This window comes from Drosophila simulans, chromosome 3R (genome assembly GCF_016746395.2).
Source record: "Drosophila simulans strain w501 chromosome 3R, Prin_Dsim_3.1, whole genome shotgun sequence".
Taxonomy (NCBI): Eukaryota; Metazoa; Arthropoda; class Insecta; order Diptera; family Drosophilidae; genus Drosophila; species Drosophila simulans.
Window position 1 is genome coordinate 19,383,033 of NC_052523.2, and position 22,598 is coordinate 19,405,630.

Sequence of the window (22,598 nt, forward strand, 5' to 3'; positions counted from 1 at the left end):
TGGTTCGAGGGGCAATTGGACTCGCTTTAACCTTGACAAACACGTTGTCCGTCACTTGAGAGTTGACCAAGTTTTATTGGTTTCCTTTGAGTGCAGCTGGTGAAAGTTTTCCCCCTTGGTGCGTTTCCAGGAAAATGCCAGAGAATTCTATTCTTTTGTGGCCTTCGATTCCCAATTATAAGTCGCTGGCCAGGGGCGCTTTTATTGGAATCTCTTAAATGCTGTGCATACTGTTTATATTGTAATTCAGTTGCTGGTGCTGCCATTAGCCATTATCCGATTTGCATACAAGGGAATTGTTCGAATGGGCGATGCAAGGAATGTAGAGGGATTTAAGTGGATTTAAATTCACATCCATCAGCCAGGAGGAGCGGCGGTCAAAGACACGAGGTGGGTTTAACGCACTGTCTGTCTCCCTCGAATCACGGGTATCCTTCGGTGTATCCTTCGCATGTTGCGGCAGGTCGGTTACATCAGTTTCGGGCAATCAACGCAGATTTATTTCCACTCCCTGGGTGCACTCAACTTTGAACCGAATGCGACTGTAAACTATTTGCTGACCTCTGCTCCTGACCCTGGAAAATCTTGCAATTTTCCCTAGAAAATGCCGGTCAACAGTCGAGCTCGAAATAACTTTGGTGACATGTGATGGATTATTGCCTGTCCCCACTTTGATTGCCATTGTTCTCCGTCCGGGGTCAAAGTGGGCCGTAAAACAACAGGATGGCTCCCCTAATGAATGTGTGTTAATGAGCTGAAGAGGACAATAGATGGCTGAAATTGCTGCCGGGTTCAACTTCCTACGAGGAATGGCTGAGCACATCAAGTAAAAACGGTCATAAATAAGATAAACTAACTTAATTAAAGATACCAACGAATAACGAATGGCTAGCCATAAAGCTAGCAAAGCTGTTATGTTATCTTCACTTTGTGGGTAGTCACTTTCATTTGGCCATTTATTTCTAAATTATTTAAATATTTATTTTATATATTTATATTTGATTTTTTATAGCAGATAGGTGCTCCTTGTATAATCATCTAATATTGCCTTTTCCTGGCTAATAGAACCCCATTTTAGATAAACCATCCCAAACTGTCGCAGTCTAATGTCTAGACCAGACCAAACACATCCAGCTTAACCCAAGTCACAGGTGGATACCACCCCACCTAGTAGCTATAGTTATATGGAACAACTTATGGAGCAGATAAGTCAATGTCAACTGTCGTAAATTTGTGGCCGCACTGGTTGCTAATATTTGCGCACGAATCCGTCAGCGAAAGTAGCGCTGAGTCAACAGGAGTCATGCGCCAGCCAAGATCCAGATTCGAATACAGATACAGATACAGGTGAAGGTGCAGATACAGATACTGCTCCAGATACAGCTACCAGATACGGATAGGACTGTGACAGCGAAAAACCCCAGTACGGTCGCGAGACAGAATTTATGGATAGCTTTGTTGACCAGCGTGACAGGGAAGCCATCAGATGTCTCCACACTGGAGTTTTGCCATAAGCTAAAACATCGCCGATGTCATAATCGTTTAAACATTTCCTGAGCTTATCCTCCCATTTCAGCTGATTATATTTATATTCATTCGTGAATGGAACTCTGGGCGAACTGGGCGCCTTGTGCCACTAACATTTCAAAGTCAGCTATAGTAGATTTTCACATCATAAAAGTGCACTAAGATCTTAATGCCACCCACAAGTCACAAGGGGAAATTGCACACTCCAGATAAGTTTCGGATTAGGCGACTTGGGATTTGGCCGGTCTGGTGCCCATTGGCAGCTAATTAGGCACAGTTCGTCGACTCATAGGGACTGGCCATTAACGTCACACAATATCAGCTACTATCAGCTGATATCAGTCGAAAGGACTTGAGATTCGAAGACTAAAGGGTAATAAACGAAAGTACCTTCGACGGAAGTTGGTAATCGGACACAAGACTTTGTCTTTAATTGCAGAACTTTGTAACGTTATAAACTCATTTAATTTAAAGTCATTAATTTCTTATTACTAAATATGGAAGTGTTATCAAAATCTATTGCCTACTTCAAGGCGAAGCATAACTTATATGCTTAGTATAGAATATAAAAGAAATATATATTTCCCCACAATAAAAATTCATCACGATTTTTTGTGCGCAATTCATTTTGATGGCTTAGTCTTTTGTTTGGCCAATAAATCTTTCGACTTCTCAGGGAGTAAAAAGTCTTTCAAAAGCGCAAGCTATTTATATACTTTTATTTATTTCTGGACTAGGTGAGCCTTGTGCGATTTCCTTGCAGCTGCGGCACGTACCGACTGCAGAAGGATTTTCTTCGTGGCTCCAAATGCATCCTAGGTCATTCTGGCCAGGTTGGCATGCAAATGGCGGTTAGCCCACTTTCGTCCTGCCACTGTGTCATGCAATCCTGGAGTTCACTGCCCGACCGGAGGTCATCGAAGGACGTCAGCAGGTTGACCCCCGACTCAAACCACTTTTCCATGCTGGGCACGCAATGACATTGACATGCGTTGGTGAACTTCCCCCAGCTCCACCCTTAATCAAGCAGATCCGCTCTACGTGCCCGTAATTATTTATTGGCCAGTGGCAAATGCAGTTAGCCAAGGCCTGAATGCACCTGCAACTTGGCTAAAAATAAACGCAATAGGTCCTCGCAACTGGGTCGTTGTCGTCGGTGTTGCATATGCCACACTTGGCCATTTAGAACGGAACAACATGAAAATCGAGAGGCTCGTGCCGAGGGATTACTTTAAATTGGAAGGACCTAAGGGAGGACTCTCATGCTCACATTATCCCCAAGCACAGCCACGTGTGCCAGCCACGTGTGTCTGTCGCTGCTCATGCAAATAATTCAATCTAGCTGATGGTTTCGTTCGAGAGCGATTTGCCAAAACAACAGCTCATGAATTTCAACGCCCTTTAATCACGACCTTGGGAAATAAGACGATGCAGGCGAATAGATGTACAACATTTACACAGTAAGAAGTGGGTGTTAATTGTTGATAAGCTTTCAATGCATACTATTCATATTAAATATGTCATTATTATTTGGCATTGTAATATGATTTGCTCTGACTTTTAAGTACTATTTAAAACCCACTTCTTATTTAATTATTTATACAATTCTTTGCTTAGTATAATTTATTGCCCAGTGTGCACTAGTAATGCTTAACTTCAGCACATGTCACAGAGGCACAAATGGAATACCTAGATCTTGGGGGAGTCGAGACTTAAGTTGGAATACCTAATTGGCACACTTGAAACTGGTTCGTGTTCTTTGGCCTCCCACACACACACACACACAGGCACATGAAATACTGATTTTCCGGCTGTAAGTGTCCCTTCCCTTTCTTCGCAATTATATAACAAGATTTATAACTAAGGCAATTGAGCATTTATTCACCGCAATGTGCCAGTTATTTGACAGGGCAGTTTCAGTGGCATTCCAAAAAAAATATATATATATACACATATAATCTCGTGCGTGGGATTCAATTCCATAAACGCATATGAATGAAAAAATTTTGGGGTAAATATATCAAGCAATTGACGTCAGAGGTCATCTATGCATCAGGATGCAGCCCGAAATGGATTTCGTGGTTTAGTAACTAAATATTAATAAAGCCGCTTTCAAGGAATTTCGGCATCTATATGTGTAAAGGGTTAAAAACCCAAAAATGCACAGAGACAAAATAATATTAAGTTGTGTTGCAATGGGCAAATATCATCCAAAGTGTTGCGTTTAATTTGTTTTCATTGCATTGCACTGGTCGTAACAAAAAGTCATTATTCTGTTTAAATTTCCATTTGCTTTTCGAAAATTTCATTGTGTTTACCGCAAAGCGTTAATGATCTCTGAGCCACGTGCTGTGTAAGCCAAAATTGGTCGTAAATCAAATACTATAGGACTAACAAGTACCATTCTATTGGGCCAAATTAGGCACGGCCAACTTATTACATTACACTCGACCCAAGCCCGAAATTGCAAACGTGATTCTCCGGACACCTATTCAATTACCCATTTATCGTAATGGCCGCTTTACATCTGCAGTGAGCACTTTGAATAGATAGCCAAAGTGAATACACAATGATTCACTGGCTATTTCCATTCGTATTCATACCCATTGTGGGCATGTGACACCGTGCACTTTGCACTGATTGTGTTTGCATTCGCTCAACTTGGAGCACAATTGCACAGGTGTAACAGTGTTCAGATACATTTACATCCTACAGATGCTCACTTGAGGCGAACAAAAATAAAAACATGGAAAACCCAAACGTTTTTACAAGAAAAGTTATTATGTAATAGTTGGGTAAAAATGGTTGTTATGGTATATGAATATAGACATATATTATATATATATTATATGTATATATTAATATGAAAAATTTAAAATGATTCATTAAACTAGTTAAGTATCATACTAAGTATCATACTATCTAGTCCTGCTTAAAATAGCGAATGAGTGGTTAAACCCGAGAAAAAGGTGCTGGCAAAAGTGATGGATTTATGATGCAAATTGTGTGCGACACCATCAGCTGACATTGTTTTATCACTGGGCCATATATCACGAAGAAGTTCAGCAAACTATGGTACTATGGTCGAAACCATTGTTGTCAATTTACGATACTGTTACTGCTGCCATTTGATTGATTGGCAGCAGGCAGGGGCTCACGAAAAGGGGTTGAACTGATTTAAAGCTACTTTACTTTATTTTTAGCAGTTTTTAATAATTAGCAATATTAAAAAATATTCCAAAATATCCTTAATTAATAAACCCCTTTTAAGAAATCCAGACTACGCCCCTATTCCAGATGGGAATCTCCTTTTGCGCACTTCCAGCAAAGCAGACATCCTTAATTCCCTCAAACGTGCTTTAAAGGATTCCCCAACAGGTGGCGCCACCCCGCCCACTTCACCACCGCTTTCTCTGTGAAACTTCTGCCGGCAATCACATGGCGCCAACATCTGTTCGCCAGCAGCGCAGCGACAGCGCCGCCGGCGACCTTATGACAGATTTGGCAATGCTGTAAAGCAAAGCAAAGGCACGCCGGCAGCGCCAAAAGCAAAAACAACAAGCAGGCAAACGCCGACGCAGCAGCGACGCCTCGTTTGGCCAACACGATAAAACAAAACAACAACAACAAAAAAATACAACAGAATTGTGTGTGCTAGATGACGCTACCGGTTGCTCGTGCTTGTTGTAGTTGTTCCTGCTGCTGCTGCTGCGACTGTTACTGCTGCTGCGGCGGCGGCTGCTGCTGCTGCTGCGGCGTCTGTTGTTGCTGCTCGCTTTTGGATAATAAAACGGGCAACGCGCACTCGAGCGCCAAGTCAATTTGCGAACGCCGCTCGCTCACAACGGTGGCGCAAAAAACAAAAGCAAAGCAATAATAATTTAAATAAAAACAAACGGTAATAGCTCTTCTTCAGTTACCAACACTCTCCCACCCACCGCCCATCCCGCTCGCACTTTTGTTCCCACGTTCTGCGCGTGCGTGCGCGAGCAGAGCAGAGCAAACGAGACGAGTCCGAAATCAGAAATCCGAAATCCAAAACCAAAACCAAAACCAAAATAAGTCGCCAGTCTCCAACGCGTCTCGTCCACGGCAGGTCCACTTTGAAAATCGCGCGTTTCGCGGTTGGCAGTTCGAAATTTCCAAAAGTTTCGAACGAAAGTCGCGGGCGTATTGTAGTTACTCAAGAATTCGTGTGAAATTTGGAAAAACCCAAATAACTGTGTGGGTTTAGTTTTGAAAAATTAATTAGAAAACATATATCCAATTTTCTGGGGAAACTCTCGAGTGAAAACGGTTTGTGTGTTGTCATTGTTATTATTTTATGTGTTTCCCGTTTATGGTCGCTCGCACCAGAGAACCCCAAAATAAAATGTTGACTTCATATAATTTGCATAAAAAAAAACTCAAAAAAAAAAATAAATAAACGCTTAGCGCTGAAATATGAAATTATGGAAATATTCCAACAAAAACATACAACAAATTATCGCTCATACATTTTATGAGCATAAGCTCCGGTCGCCATCGCATTTGGCTAAAAATTTATAAACAATACGAGACAGTATATTTTGAAATTGTTTATTAAATTCAAGATATTGCAAGTCAAAATTGTTCTAAGCATTTTAAAACGCAGTGGGGAAAACAGCGGGATAATCAGTGCAAACAAAATATGAAATATAAATATAGAGAAATATTAAGGTATAAATTACTTGAAGTGAACTCAATGATTCAGAGAAAAATTACAGTATAAATTACTTGAAGTGAATTTGTGCTTAGATTAAGCAAATATTTATGCTGATTACTTTATGTGTCATGAGCTCAAGCTGATTAAACAATACATAACTAAGTGATAAAAGTATTTCTTTTAAATATTATTTGAAGCTTATCAAAAACATATATGAAATGTGCGAAACATGAGTTGTTATATATAGTTTCAAAAGTTTGTGTGCAAAATTTTTTAGATAATTTCTTTTTGGATAGTAACAGATGTGAATAGTTTTATGTTATTTTAAACTCATAAACTTTTTATGACCGTCTGCAAAAAATGTTAACACCCGAAATATTCCGTTAAAAACTAGATTGATTTAGTAGAATTTTATAGGATCACAAAATCGCCAGTTGGTCCCCATTCGAGATGAGCACCGCAAGACGCGACGATAATAATGATAACGATAATGAATGAAAACCGCAGTTTGTACAATTCACGAGTTTTCTAACCACAAAATGAAACGAACTTTAGGACTTTGTTAAGTGTGTTAAAGACTTTAAAGCGAGATGAGAACGTTGAAAAGTGTGAACTTTATTGTATGAGGTGGGCGGTGTGACAATTCGCAGAATAGAACCCAGATGTTTAAACCCAATATATGTGCACTTAAACTAAAGTCTAACCCGCATTCGTGTTCCATTTCGGTTGCAGAGAACAACGTGGCCGCCAGCAAAGAACCATCCATGATTGGCTCGCACTTTTCCAGACTGCAAAAGAAACGCGCCCTCAACAGCTATTCAAATTTTCCCTTATAACGAATAATACTCCCCCAAGTCGGCGACTAATCGAGATATATACCAAAGATATCGCAGTGCAGCCAGTTAGTTTAAACTTTTAGCCGTAACTAGTCAATGCCAAAAATGATAGTGGATAAATCGGAACTGGTGGGCGAGAATGCCTGGGCAAAGCTACTGCCCGAGGAGAAGGAGAAGGCCATCATAGTGAAGATGAGCAACAGTAGTAGCAATAACAACGACTCCAAGGAGACGACGCCGCTCAATGTGGATCAACTGGTGGCAGCCAGCAATCCGGCAGTTGCCGGGGAGCAGAGCGCCGTCTGCCTGGAGGACACCTACAAGCGTACCTCAACCTATGCCTCCAACATCAATTCCACCGGCGGCGAGTCCAGCGGCAGTGGAACTCAACTTTCCCGCAAGGAGTCCATCTTGGGCAGCTTCCATCGGCAAATCCGGCGATCCATAAAAGCGGTTAGCGAATCGCCCGGCCCACTAACGAGGTGAGTGAGATAAGATCTTTCTAGTTTTGACCAACATGGCGTATGAGTAATATTCCATTACTCATACGCCCCGTTGAGTGGTATGTTATGTTAACAAGGGGGTTCCTTTCACATGCTCTTGGTAACAAGAGCTACGCTAATTTGACGCCAATATTAAGAGGTATTTTTACTAACAAACTTCATTAGCAAACAATGAAATTTTTATTTTACCTGCCACATTTTTCCCAATATTTATTTGCTTTCTTTTAATCCCAAAATATTTTGAACTCAAGCGACTAACAATGGAATGTTTTTGAGTATTTCGTCGTGGTTTATTTGTAGTTATCCTTTGTGGATTAAACGCCTCATTTATCTGTGTAAATAGTTGTGTAACTAATTCCAAGAAGCTCTTTGTGATGCAAAATCATAGCAATGGCCTAAATAAGTAAGCTATCAGCAATATTTTGCATTTAACTGGAAATTTCCAAGAACTTGCAGTCGTGCAAGACCACAAATTCGAATATATCCACTTAATCGGTGCCCACACACCTCGATGGCAATGTGTTGTCGGTAAACAAACAGCATTTGCTGCACTTCCCCCAGACTGCATTTTGTTGCCTTTTACTCAAGACTCTTTTTCATATGTTTCTCTGATATGCAAATGGAGGTGACGTCTGTTGGTCAGTCGAGAATGGAAAACTGAGAACGGAGAATGGAGAACCGAGAACCGAGAATCGAGAATCGAGTCACTAGAGCGAGATAAACCTTTTGACTTGATTGCCTGAAATGACAAAATTGAATTATTTTGATTTGAGCACCGACAGTGGGTGGACAATTAAATATTATTTCCGCCTGTTGATTCTGGCTCAGCGTGTGATTTAGATCCAGATATATGTACATACATACATCTGTTGTGGAGATACTGATTCAGATGCTGGCTGCCTTAATTGGGAATAGAGACTCGGCGGTACCCGTGCCGAAATGAACGCCCCTGACATTACGCATGTGTCTGTTTACCGAGCATTAATGCCGCGGCAAACTCCACGCTGTTTATAAGAACGTTCTCCCAGAGAACCGATAACCGAGTGCCCAGAGTCAACGACTTGCACCTGCCCCTGCCTTGACATAAATTTGCATAATGCGCCGCCGCGGAGCCTCGAATTCTCGATTTTGGCGGTTTCGATTTGGCAATCCATTAATTCACTTGCACATAAGTTAATTAAAAACGTGTTAACTGCTCGGCGGCCGGCCGCTGTTGGCTTACACTCATTTTTTTTTATTCTGGCATTTGGCCAGAATCAAGAATCCGCGGGAATTTCCTATGTGGATGCCGAGAATTATGCTTGCTACTCACGGACACACTTGCCATAAATAGATATTGAGTGCTTTCGATGCTGATATATTGTGCCCTGCGGCACAATTCGACACACTTTCTTTTGAAGAGCGCAATCTTTGTCAGCGCCGCACGGTGCGTATGATTGATTTTTGCCTAATTTCCGCCAACAATTGATTTGGCCAATATTGGCCAATAGTAGTCGCCGATCGTGCGCCACTCGAGCCAGTCCGAGCGAATTTAGCCGATTGCTCACGATTCAGGGAAATTAATTATTTTTATTATGATAGATCCATTCGATAAGTCGATGTGGAATCACCGCTCAACGACCCGATGATTGTGACCACTTGGCAGTGGGTTGGGCAAGATTCGAACGGTCAATTATCGCCCATACGTTGTAAATTGATTTGTGGAAAGAACTGGAATTATTTAATCGTTTTACAAGCGGTACTAAGTACAGACATTTAACATTTAGGTGTTGGCAACCCGCTACAATTAACAAAATGAGGGGTAACTTGAACAATCATTATTTTGCCTAACACACAGACTGTACTTTGACAAAATTGCTAGCATGTTTTTTCATGAATACCGCAAACTTGTGCATTTTACCACGTGCCATTTACTATCTTAAATTACTATAATCATTAACTTAGGGTTACTATTTCAATTCATTTGATAAACATTTGGTGCTTTTGACTCTAAAAACTTTAGAACCATGTCATGTTGTTTTTAATACTTTACAGCAGACTATTTAAAAAGTGTTTGAAGTGAAATGATGGGTTGGCTGATGTATTGATCCATATTTGACATTTCCATCATGTGATGGAAAGTATAGTTACATATTCTGAAACACTTACTAAGCCTCAAGACGTAACTTCTGTCTGAAAGGGAATACTATGAAATGATAACTGCCCAAAGGATTACCATTCACAATCAGCACTACTTGATCCTGGAGCTTAACTGAAGAGAGCAAGAGCGTGCTTGATGGCTTGATCCATCTGTTAACTTGTCCATGAGTCCATCAGGTGATTATGAAGCCTACGAGTTGGTCGTGTGCAAAGTCGTACCGCTGATATCAGATATCAGGGCAATCGAGAGCCGACAATAAATTAGTCGCAATGCAAACGTAACTTTTCAACGGGATGTCCGTCAGGAATCACATGCACCACGGAATCTATTTTGGGTGATACGGAGATATGGAGATACGGATTCTTTTCCATTGGCCGCTAATCACCTAATGAATTGTGATTGAATAAGCAGGCGTGCTCGATTTGATTATCGCATATCGTGGCTAATATACAAATATGTGTATAGAGACGTGCAGATATTTGTATTTCACTGTCTGATGGTATGCATAAATATTTACACACATGTCCACATTGATGACACTAATGAAACTGCAGTTATAAATTGAGTTTTATGCGCGCTAATTGGCGAAAATCTTTAAACTTGATTGTCACTCGTACTCGGCTTGCTTTGCCCGCCAGTTTCCGACTTATGAATATTGTTTAAGTGTCTTTTGTCTCTGGCGATTTATTAAAACGATCGGCTGTCAGGCGATGTAACTGTTTATGGACACGCGGCGAATTCGGGACATTAATTGCCTGATTTAAGGGCGAATTAAAGTGGTACAGAGAGAGAAAAGTAAAGAGAAAAGTAATAGCTTAATATCAAAATAATAATATCAAAAACTCGAAATATCCCATATTTATATTATAAAGTATACAAATATATACATAATAATAATATAATATACATAATATAATATACAGATATGTATTCAAAATATCAAGAAAATGAGGTTATGCGAATATAGTAATTAGATTGCGTGTTCTTGTTTCTCTCCGTGCATAAGGAGAGTTCTTCCTGTTTCGCTCTCCTCTTCCTCTCTTGCGCACTCCTTTCCTTAATCTCTCACAACAAAAGAAATGAGCTGAATTTATCAGCTGTTGTATTTCATGCTTGAGAGTGTTTGCCAACGGGGCGTATGTGTGATTTTAGCAACGCGCTGTTGTCACTCTGTGTGTTTGCTTTGCCTTTGCTTTTGCCGCTGCTTTTGCTCTGCTGCGGCTGTGCTGCCGCATTGCTGCTATCGCGTCTTCCACTTTAAACTCAAAATAATAAAAAGCAACAAAGCTGTCAACCGAACGTTTCAGTTTGAGTTCAGCCGTCTTCGCAGAAAGTTATACACCTGCGCCGCGCTCTCGCTCGCTCTCCATCGCTGTCCTCTCTCTCTCTCTCTCGTTGCAAGATCCCCAAAAGAGAGGCAGCACGGAGCTACTTAAAACGCATTTCGTGCCACAATTGGCCCAGTGGTAGCAAAGACACCGTTAGAAACAGTTCTGTCATCGCTAACAGTTCACCGTTAGCCACAAAGTGTCACTTTTAACTCAAAACTAACTGTGCAACCGCTCTCTGCAGCGATTCGTTCGGAAAACAAATTATGCTCGCCTTTGTTTACTTCAAAATAAAAACCATATTTGCCTTTCCCACCACAAAAAGAACGCATTTGTGATAAAGAGCACCCAACAAAAAAAAAAAAGGGAGAGAAGCACCTCATAAATATCGAAAATACATAACAAAAAAAGTTCGCAAAAATAAAAACCCGCAACCGAAACCTGCCTCACACACGAGTTTATCCAACGATAACGTCATCCGCTTTGCCAACAGTATTAAAGTTAATCTGAAAAGTGCTCGAATCTTTTGTTTTCAATCGTCATAATTGTAATAGCAACTACAACTATAAAACCAAATTATAAATACTAATACCAACAACAAAGTGTAGCCAAGGTTGCCGCGAACTGTTTCGTTTCGTTGTTGTTTTGCCCGGTGGAGGAGCTGTCAACTCAACATCTCTGCCGACGTCGCTGTTGCCGTTACATTTCAGTTGCTGCCATCGCATAAAAACCAAACAGAGATCCCCTAACGGCGACAGAAACAGCAAATTTACATAGCAATATACACGTTACACAACGCAGCAGCGCGTGCCAGTGCAAAATCCCGAAAAACCGTAGCCAAATCGGAATCGGAATCCTCGAGTCCATAAAAAACACCACGAAATTCCTTTTGGCCAAAATGAAGCGTCTGATGACCTGGGAGCGCGATCTGGTGGATGCCATGTATGAGTAAGTTGGTAGTGCCACAAGTACACTCACCAAAAATATACACCTTAATATAAGAATAGTTTGTGCAAAGGGATTAATTAATTGTAGTATACTTTAAATGGTGACCAATTACTAGGAATAATTTAAGATGACTAATCTGTTAGTCACTAAAATACTGCCACATATGTATCAGTTCGAAGTAAAAACCACTCTGCTTTTGCTCCGTGTAAAAGCCTGGCTTAAATGCCACCAGCTAAACGATTTCATTTATCGCATGCGGCTTTTGAGTTTATGGACGGGTTTCCAAATGCATTGTTTGAAAGCGAGAAGAAGCAGCACGTGCTAGCCGCCACAAGAGAAAAACATAACAAATGGCAGCAAAACTAGTTTGTTTGCATTGAACTCGCGAGCAGAGTGAACTTGTGACAGAGAGCAAGGCGACGCATCGTGCACATGGGTATGAGATATAGTGTGTGGCATATAGGGTACAGTACGGCCAAAAAAAACCAAAACAAAACAAAACAAGGCGTATATAATGAGCATGGCATGGCAACCGAACTCTTATAATGAAATGCTGCATCAGCTGCTGCTGTCGGCGTATAAGAGTGGCACATGTGTTTGAGATCCATCTACCCCCCAACCCCAAGGGAACTCACTCTCTCTCCGCATCCCTCTATCTCTCTCCTACACAGGAAGCCGGGTGACGTGACCCTGTCTGCCTCACATGAATATACACAGAGAGAAAAAGAAGCAAATTCAAGTTATTAATAATTTATCACCTTAATCGTATCTTAAAAGTTTTATTTAAACTATCTGTTTATATTTACTGTATAGGTTGGTTAAGCATTAACTAGGTCATCAGCTCATTTCCATTTTTCTTCCTGTGTAAGTGCTGCCAGTGGAATTTAAATGCCGGCATTTACCTTTATGAATAAAATGGAGGCCAGGTGAGAAGTGCTTAACGTGCATTTACTTACCAATTTGGCGATATGCCACATACACAGACCCAAAAAAAAAAAAACACACTTGGGGCTTGCCAAAGGATTTTTACCTGTTTAAAGCCTTAAGATATTCGAGTTCGCTGCACGCTTCTTTGTTTGCTCAATTTATAAAGCTTCAAGTCTATTTGTGTTGGCCGAAATTTATAACTATTAGGTCTTAACCGACAAAGATAAACAACATTAAAAAAGATACCAGGAAATTGCTTATCTGGGGATTTTAGGGTGTTACCGCGAAGAAGGTCAAGACTTAGGGCGTTATGCAAATTTTATTAAAATAAATATTTGACTCCAGATTTCCTTTAATGAGCAACAGCTTTGATAGGTAGAGCAATTAACCGTTACAACGATCTCCTGGAAAAAAGAAGATAAACAATTTGAATAGACTGTACTTGAAGTAAATACAAGTACGCCTTTCCGAAAACTCTGTTTTTGGAGTAAAAGTAAAAGTCGGCAGCCTTGCGATTTAACTCCCTGCCATAAATTCGCAGTAAATGTTCCACCAGTTTCGGAACTTTCAACAATAAAACCCACTTTCCAGTGCCATAACTGATGATCGCGTCGCACCTTTTGCGCAGACTGTACACCGAGCATTTTTGGGATGCAGAAAGCGTGTAATCATTAGCTTAACAAGCGGCGCATGCTGATGGTTTCTAGCCATTTTTTTTTTGGGATTTCTTGGGCAACATTTTCGAAATAAGCTGCTGACAAGCGGGTTCCGTTTGTCACATGGCCATAATATTTACACAGTTTATTTCTTGTGTACTCTCTTCTGGGCATTATTTACAAGTGTGCCGCCGCAGGCCACGATTACGGCAGATAAACGGAACTGCGAATGATAAGGCCCCTCCCCGCCGAATGTCCGCCAATTAGCACGTGGAATCGAGGTTGTATCTTTGGCGTTGGACTTGGAATTTTTACACAACTCGAGTTGTGCCAAATGACTCACTTGAGACACGCTTGCCGACCATGACAGACGGAGATGCCGATACACAGCCGATACTTTTCCAGTTAATGATGAATATTTCACCGATAACCACAAATGCTAATATCCGCCGGTTCGCATTTTCGCGCTAATATTTACACTGAGACATCTGTTTGGTATTTACTGTGAGCGGAGGAAGGAAAGGAGTGCTTAATTTCTTTATTTGCACACTAATTGAGATCGCAATTCAAGGTGGAAACTTACTAGACGCCATCGGCGGCAATATCTTAACAAAATGCGGTTGATAAATAGACTTGCTAATTGGTTGCTCAATTTATTTGCTCTGGTTTACCGATGAAGACACACGATCCCGGCGTGACTACAAAGCTAATAATATACCAGCGGGCGCTAAAATTAATGTTTTCGTTTAAGATTTAGCTGGGGAAATTCTGCAGATAATGAGGCTTATAAACGTTTAGCGATCGATTGCGAGCCACGAGATTATTATTGGTTTTTCATATCAATTTGTGGCGTGACTGATCAGAAACTTTTTATCATATTTTATCATATAAAAAAGTACAGAGATCTTCGACCAGACTTTGTATGGATTAAATTTATCTTTTCAGTTTAGTTCAGTTCTAGTTTCAAGGTATTATAAACTCAAGAAAGCCTTTCGAGGCTAAGTCAGTGAACTTTCCAGTCCCACAAGGTTCGGCCTATCTCAACTCATAACTAAGTCACTTGGACTTATACGATCTTTCCATAAGTTTATGAAATCTTCTGCTGACTACTTGCTACCAAAAATAGCCGAACTTCGTTTGGACTGTCAACCGTTTAGTCATAGTTATGGTCGCCACTAAATAAGTCCGGCCATATTTATAAGATTGTATATCTTTACACCGATATCAACACTTGACTACAAATGCTGCGATTACTGGCCAAATGCGTCACATCCTTGACGTCACTGGTTAGTGGTTGATAACCAGTGGAAGTCGTTTGGCGAATCTTAGTTGGCGCTCTTTCCCTGTAAGAAATTACTCATGGGTCTTATGGGCTCAGACGGGTTCTTTCCGTTTCGGTCAGCAATATTTTCTTTTTTGCCTTGGCTATATTTTGTTATTGTTTTTATTTTTCGGCTGTGATTAGATAGATGACAGTGGGCACTCGAGATAGCAGACCAACTTTAAAAAGAGCTAGCCGTTTTAGCCCAAAATTGGTTCATTCAACTTTCGAACGATCTGTATTGGTATTTCCCATGCGGGAAATTCTGGCTATTTTCGAACGAGCAAAGTGCGAGGCGGTGGCAGAACGAACCGGTTCATGGGGGATAAGTCGGAGCGTATTCTATATGCCATATATATCTGGCACTGGCGATCCTGCGTCTTCTGCGTTTCCAAATTAAATCGCCCCAACTAAGAAAAACAAATTCACATCATCGAATTGACGCACAATATTGAAATAATTATATATTATACAAGTATATGAGCATAATGCAAATATGTGATCAATTGGGATCCATCAGGTGTGGCATGTGTCAATCGCGGGCAAACACCGTTAATGAGGCAAACAGATAGCCACGTGTGGCTGTGTATTGGTGCGGGGTATCTGATAAATAGGAACTGGCATTCCAATTGTTTATAGCTACCAGGCATACATGCATGTGTAATTAGGTGAAATGAGTAAATGAGACGGCAGTCCAACAACAAAAAATACAATCCGCTGTCAGTGAGCGTAGAACATGTACATACATATATGGATGAGGGGGCGCGGGGGAGCGGTGCGGACAGCGGGACGACTAATATCAACACTGAATTTTGTTTGCAGCGACGAGGGCGAATTTCAATTTGCTCGTCGAGCAGTTGGCAAAAAGTTGTTCGATCGCACAGTTCACACAACCGATACAAAACGTTTAAAAACAAAAGAACTAAGAACTATACAACAAAAAGCGCAAAAGGCGTGAAATTCTACGCGACATACAAGTTAATTAACCGGCTGAAAAGTGGCGCAATTTGAAAGTTGGACAAACGAGATCATTGCAACTCGCTCGAAATGCTGAGATCTCGCTACTGTGATTTACTGGCCTCTTCGGCACGTCGTCGTCTTCGGCTGAAATATTGCCTGTGCTTTATTTTTATAACAATGACAAACTAGAGCAAGAGAAAACCCTTGATTGTGTTTTTTATATTCGCTTTGAAAAAAAAACAGAGCAACAGCACAGACACTCAATTAATCGCAACCAACAGTATTGCCTTGTTCGCTCGAACAAGTCTCGTGATCCCAGGACAATCCATCCATCAAAGGCACCAAGATGTCTGAGCTGCGTCGCAGTTTAAGTCGACTCTCGATGATCGTCTACAGAGCCACCCATTCCAGCGAACAGTCGTGGCGGGAGGAGCTTCTCAGGTAAAACCCAGGTGGACAAGATCGATCATCGAATATGGATATCAATCGAAAGATGATCGTTTAGCTGCTTGGAGTGCTAATCAAAGTGAGCGTGAAATTCGGTAACTCTGAGAGATCATTGATCTTCAAGCTATTTCAGGGTAGAAAGGCTTGTTGTACTGCTTATAGTTATTATTTGATTGTTAATTAATTACTTATTCTATATCGATATTCTGGTAAAATCCAGTTAGCACACCGGTTCTACAGAGACCTATGCACTCCACAGATCACATTCCATATCTTTACTTGGTTTTATAATGGCTTACGTGGTCACCCTTGAAGGTTATTTAAACAGCTGAACTCGCCACGATCTCCGTACTATACATAAGAACATGTGTACAGCTGCACATAGATACAGATACATATGTATCTATACTATATATGCATCTGCGCAATCGGATCTATAATGTTTAATCGAATGCGGCATAAATATTTGCCCGAAAGGCGTTTCCATTCGATTCTGGGCGATATGCCCATTATATTCATTCTATATATGTTTTTTCTGATCAAAGTTCATATAAAATATAGAAAAGGATGTTTTTTTCGCCACCAATCCTTTGTTTTTCCTCTTTGGTAAGCAATGTTCACGAATTTGCTGAGTGGCCAAATTGTCTGTTGACATCTTATGTATATTTATTTGCAAATTCATAATTATACTTTTCACTTTTGCCATTTGAAATTTGGCAAAGCGTAAGAATTCAGCAGAACTGCAGGTACAGTACGTTTTGTAAACGTAAATCATTGTCAAATAAATCTATCCACGTTATCGTAACGTAAAGCATTAAATAGATTAGTTGGAAAATTGAATCATCATTAGTTAAGGTTATTGGGGCTTCCGGAATTAGTTTGTTTTCAACACGGCTTTTTACTACGAAACGTGCTGTAAATTTGTCTGACTGTCTCAGCATGATTTATGGACAGCAATTGCAGCCAGTTGTCTGTATGCACTATATATACTATAAAGTACTCCACTGAATGCATTTCCTCTGGGCCATAAAGCGCTATAAGCCAGATCAATGACGTCAGCTGCTGTTGCTATACGAGCTCAACAATTCAGTTTCGATTATGATCATGACCATGGTCAACTTATTTGCACCTTCGATATATAAGATTGCATTAGCAGATGGCCCAATTGCATTAGCCCGTCAAACAATTTGTTGGCCATTAGCCAGGTGATTGAACAACTATTTGAAATGCTATTTAAGCAACCTAAAAGGGGCTTCACCTCCAGCCCTCCCACCTTTCGGCGAGTTCATCTTGTCCAAGGTTAGTTCTGTTTTGACGTTTTTGTTTCAATTGCCTCGATTAGCGCACAGGCTGAGCTTTAATTGCGGGCCATAACCCAAGGAGCGCTTATCTGGCCTCCAGTTAGTTAGATTCCCCCTGAATATAATACACCTTTGATGGCTCGTCATTTTCCCACTCACTTCCCTATCTCGGAAATCTTGAATACGAGCTGATATCATATTAGTTCATATGTGTCGCCTGTTCCATTGAACTTGTTTTGTACACTTTACCCCCTGGTCGTCAACCGGTTATTGCATTTGGCAAACCAAAATAAAAATCACAAAAAAAAGCGATTATAAACAAAATAATAACAATAACAATGGTGGGGCACTCGGTCCGAGCCGGTTTATTTGCATGAGCAAAACATCAGATTTAAACTAACGAACTCTAATGGCACTGTTGTCGCCCGGGGATTTCTACGAATTTTGGCTGAGTTTCACCTGGCAGGTAACATTGTTCTGAGAATTTCTCTCACATTTATGTTTTTATCGATTTTATTTTATTTTAATGAGGTTGTACGTGTACATGTTAAATCACTCACATTTCGATGACGCATAGCGACAGCGTTTTTTGACTTCAATACGAACTTTTAAGCAATCTAAAGCATTCAAAATAATAAGTATTTATTGTTTGGTTAGCCTTGTTTAGAGATTATGTTTGTTATTGGCCATTTAAATGATTCAGATAGATTTCTTATCAGCACGTTGGAATAATATTTACTATAAGCTAATAGTAAGCACTGGTCGTATTGCGTCTAACAATTAACATAACAATTAGTAACGAAGTCTATAAAATAATAATCTTTGAAATATTTATGAGTCTTGTTTATAAACTAAAATATCGTCAAAATATTTGTTCAAATATTTAAGTTCATAGGTTTTTTTTTTTGTTTAAAAATTCAAAATCCGATTTAAATACACACACAAATCGGTAATGATAGATGGATGACATACAAACAACCATTCCGAAACCAATCGTCTCAACCAGCTCAATTAGTTTCCGATTCCATCGTGCCATTAGTTCCTCCTTATCGCCACCTCTCACCCTGGAATTAAAATGGATTTTACCTCCTCCGATCTACACTCAAGCTCCACTTGGAACAATTGATAACCGCTTTAAAGCTCAGTTCCCCAAAGAGAGTGGGGAGATTTGCATGTATGTACTATGTACATTTGTATATTCTAGTGGATTTCAGTGCACAAAGCAGAAGCAGAGCGGGCTGATAAACTGAGTAAATGAGGCGAATACGAAATATGTATAAATGGACATGTAAATATCAAAGTAAAGGAAAGTGAAACGCAAACTGCAAAAGTCAGCTGCTTGGGGAAGAGTGCCTTACAGTTAGCGATTACTACAAAATACAGTTACAGCCGATCGTCCAGAGCTCGCCAAATGGTCCACTCAGTACTAATTCGACAACGGTCTCTTAATAATCATTCCATGTGGATCCAGTGGATCCCTGGTACTCGTAGTATCAGCAACATATTAACCATAAAGTGCTCGGTCAAGTGATCGCGGGGATCTTGAGAATATACCTGGTGTACTCACTCGTAGTATCAGCAACTGATAATCGCCAAAGTTTCCATGGTTATAACTAAAATCCTGCACAAATTCCAGGGTATTAAAAGTGATCGTGGCGGATGCGTAACCCTGGTACCCGAAATCTCATCAATTGATCATCGCCAAATGCTCCTCATGCTATTGTTTTTTATCGGTCTTGTGTTTGTAGTGTGCTTCTCGAGCATATTGCTCCAAGCTATGATTTGGTAAATAAATCAGATATTCGCATAATACCTCGCACTACTGATAACTATAGATTTGTATTATCGGTGAGAGCGACAAGCGTCAGTGGTTTTTTGTCTTCTGACTTCCTGTTGTTGCCATCCTTTATCAATCCGAACAAAGGCCGGCTATAATGGACTGATATGATATATTTTTGCATTGTGCTGAACTGAACTTCTTCTTATATATAGAGGGTGTGTTCCACAATTAAAACATCCAGGGTTTTTATATTATTTTCCTTACATATTATCAAATTGTGGGTGGAAATGTAAATACGTTAAAAATAAGTGCAATTGACTATATATGTGGAATACCTTACATCGATAATGAATTGTTCTCCAGACACAAATAAGTGGTCTCTTATCAAAAATGCAAATAGACTTGGTACGCAAATATAGCTTTTGTGAACCCCCTTGAAGATTGTGTAAATGCAGTGGATAAGAGCCATTCGCTGCACTTGAAAGTGAAATGCCCAATCCGAAGGCTTACCCAATAGATCATCCCTAGCATCTATTTCCGTGCCACACTAATGTGTCAATCTATCTACATCTTGTTGTTCCGTTTCAGGTACCGGCAGACACGCTTCAGTTCGCGGCGTGTTCGAAAACGTGTGGTCTTCAAGCACGGCGAGTGCAACGTTGTGCAGGGAAATGTGGCCAAGAGACGGCGTCGCTATCTGCAGGTGAGCGGTGGGCGGTGGGAGTAACGGGGCGTGGCAGTGCGTGGCTATATCTAGTTGCCGGCCCACTTGCGTTCGATTTGTGGGGTATATTTAGACTTCCTTCGCGGGTTTGCATAACGCCTGTCACCGCGAGACTTGGGCGACAATTATGTAAATTGATTTGTGCTTCGCACGCGGAATTCCAAAATTAAATTTATGTCGAAAGTATTCAAAGAATTTATGGGACACAACCATCTAGTAGAATATATTATATACCTGAAAGCAAATGTTGTTTAGGCAATAATGGTTTGTTTTCATCCAACTTCCCATACTAACCTTTAACCCTTTTTCCTTTTCCAGGACATCTTCACCACCCTGGTCGACGCCCAGTGGCGCTGGACGCTGCTCGTCTTCGCCGCCAGCTTCGTGTTCTCGTGGGCCTTCTTTGGATTCATCTGGTGGATCATCGCCTACGCACACAACGATCTGGAGTACACCAATCTCAAGAACCAGTCACCCGATCTGGTGGCCAACATGACGCACACGGTGTGCGTAACACAGGTCTCCAATATGATGTCCGCCTTCCTGTACTCCGTGGAAACCCAGACGACGATAGGCTATGGTAATCGCTATGTGACGGAGGAGTGCCCGGAGGCGATATTCACGATGTGCATCCAGTGCATCACGGGTGTCTTCATCCAGGCGTTCATGGTGGGCATTGTGTTTGCCAAGCTGTCGCGTCCCAAGAAGCGTGCCCAGACGCTGCTTTTCTCGCGCAATGCTGTGATCTGCCACCGGGATGGAGTTCCATGCCTGATGTTCCGTGTGGGAGACATGCGCAAGTCGCACATCATCGAGGCCCATGTGCGGGCCCAGATCATCCGCAAGAAGGTGACAAAGGAAGGCGAGGTGCTGCCCTTCTACCAGCAGGAGTTGCACATCGGAGCCGATGGTGGAGAGGATCGGCTGATGTTCATCTGGCCCACGACCATAGTGCACAAGATTGATAGGAACAGTCCACTGTACATGCTCTCCGCCTCCGATATGCTAAAGGAACGCTTCGAAGTGGTGGTTATGCTGGGTGAGTTTTATCATATTCACTTCCTGGAAATGTAAACTAATAGCTAATCGATTTCAGAGGGTGTCATCGAGTCCACTGGCATGACCACGCAGGCCAGAAGCAGCTACTTGCCCTCGGAGGTGCTGTGGGGCCATCGCTTCGTCAATGTGGTGTCATTCCGCAAGGAGACCGGCGAGTACGAGGTGGACTACACGCTATTCAACAACACCTACGACGTGGACACTCCGTTGTGCAGCGCCAAGCAGCTGGACGAGCTTAAGTCGGAGTACTCGAAGAGCGCCAAGTGTGTGAATGCACCCTTTGCGGATCGCACGCTCTCGGCCACCTTGTTCCAGCGTATTGCCTCCGCCGCCTCGGTGGATCATCTGGATCCGGCGAGCGACGAATCGCTGGACTCTGGCCGCCTGCAGATACGCTCCCATTCCATACCCAACGGCGTGCTGGCCAGCGAGCTGGAGCCGCTGAATAACAACAAGCATGGCGCTTCGTTCACCATGGGTGGCCTGACCATCACGACGACGGCGCCCAGCATCCCCAACCTATCCAGTATTAACGAGAAGACCAACTCCGGAAATTCCATAAACAGCAGCAACTACAGCAATAACAATAGCCTGAGCACGCTGACCGGAGGAGGAAGTGCTGCCAGCGGACCCGGAGGAGGCATCACCATTGTGGCCGGTTCTGGTGGTGGAGGAGGAGGCGGCGGTAGACACAAGTCGAATCCCCGCCGACTTAGCATCAAGCAGGATCAGCTGCCCATCGATTCCATTTGTTGATATTATTAATTGAGTGGCTTCCCCGCCCTGTCCGTCAGTTATCTGATGTTGTATTCTAGTTAAGCATAGGCTCCCACTATACATAATTCTAACTCAAACTAATCTAAGCGAAATTCCATGGAGAGCTCATCTGTCATAGCCATAGAGCTGCTGCAGCTGTGAACGCCCCTCAAAAATCCCCCTTTCCTGCTGAAGTGGAGGCAATCTGATTGTTACCCACCTACTCTACTCTACTTACTACTAACCCTGAAACGATTGTACATGTATATGTCTAGGCTAAGCTGATGAATGATTCACGTTGTTAGCTTTACTTGTGTTGAATTTACTATAGTTAAGTTACAAATTGATATTAACGCAAAGTAAGATGTGAGACCGAGAAACCAAAATGCTGCAACTTAGACAACTAGATAAATCTTTAAACGGCTCACTTAACATGAAATTTATGCGAAGACGCAGCGGAATTGAAAATTCCCTTTAAACCGATTATTCTATAATATTACTCACTTCAATGAGATAGAGAATGTACATTTTAATCCATATACTGTTTCAAAAACAAAAGCTTCAATTATCATAAAGAGTGGACAATAAAATTGTATGCGTATGTGAGAGTGATTGATAAATGAATTTTATTTTTAAGCTTCGCCCAGATTGTGCAAATGAAAGACGGTGAATATAACCATAAGATGGAATGAAAAGAATCT

General features: G+C 41.4%; 1 protein-coding gene across 10 annotated transcripts; it reads left to right on the plus strand.

Moving 5' to 3' along the window:
* The first annotated feature begins 5,335 nt into the window (after positions 1-5,335).
* On the plus strand, positions 5,336-22,509 carry LOC6729206 (G protein-activated inward rectifier potassium channel 3). Of its 10 annotated transcripts, none has more exons than XM_016177321.3 (5): positions 5,336-5,425; positions 6,944-7,529; positions 19,947-20,061; positions 20,401-21,121; positions 21,179-22,509. In XM_016177321.3, exons 2-5 carry the CDS (start codon positions 7,144-7,146, stop codon positions 21,895-21,897), a joined length of 1,941 nt encoding a protein of 646 aa, XP_016035851.1. In that variant the 5' UTR covers positions 5,336-5,425; positions 6,944-7,143; the 3' UTR covers positions 21,898-22,509. The 10 variants fall into 10 exon arrangements, with proteins under 10 accessions (XP_016035851.1, XP_016035856.1, XP_016035855.1 ...); XM_044923295.1 differs by lacking the exons at positions 5,336-5,425; positions 6,944-7,529 and adding exons at positions 18,903-19,150; positions 19,215-19,363; XM_016177327.3 differs by lacking the exons at positions 5,336-5,425; positions 6,944-7,529 and adding exons at positions 18,903-19,147; positions 19,215-19,363.
* Positions 22,510-22,598: the final 89 nt, after the last annotated feature.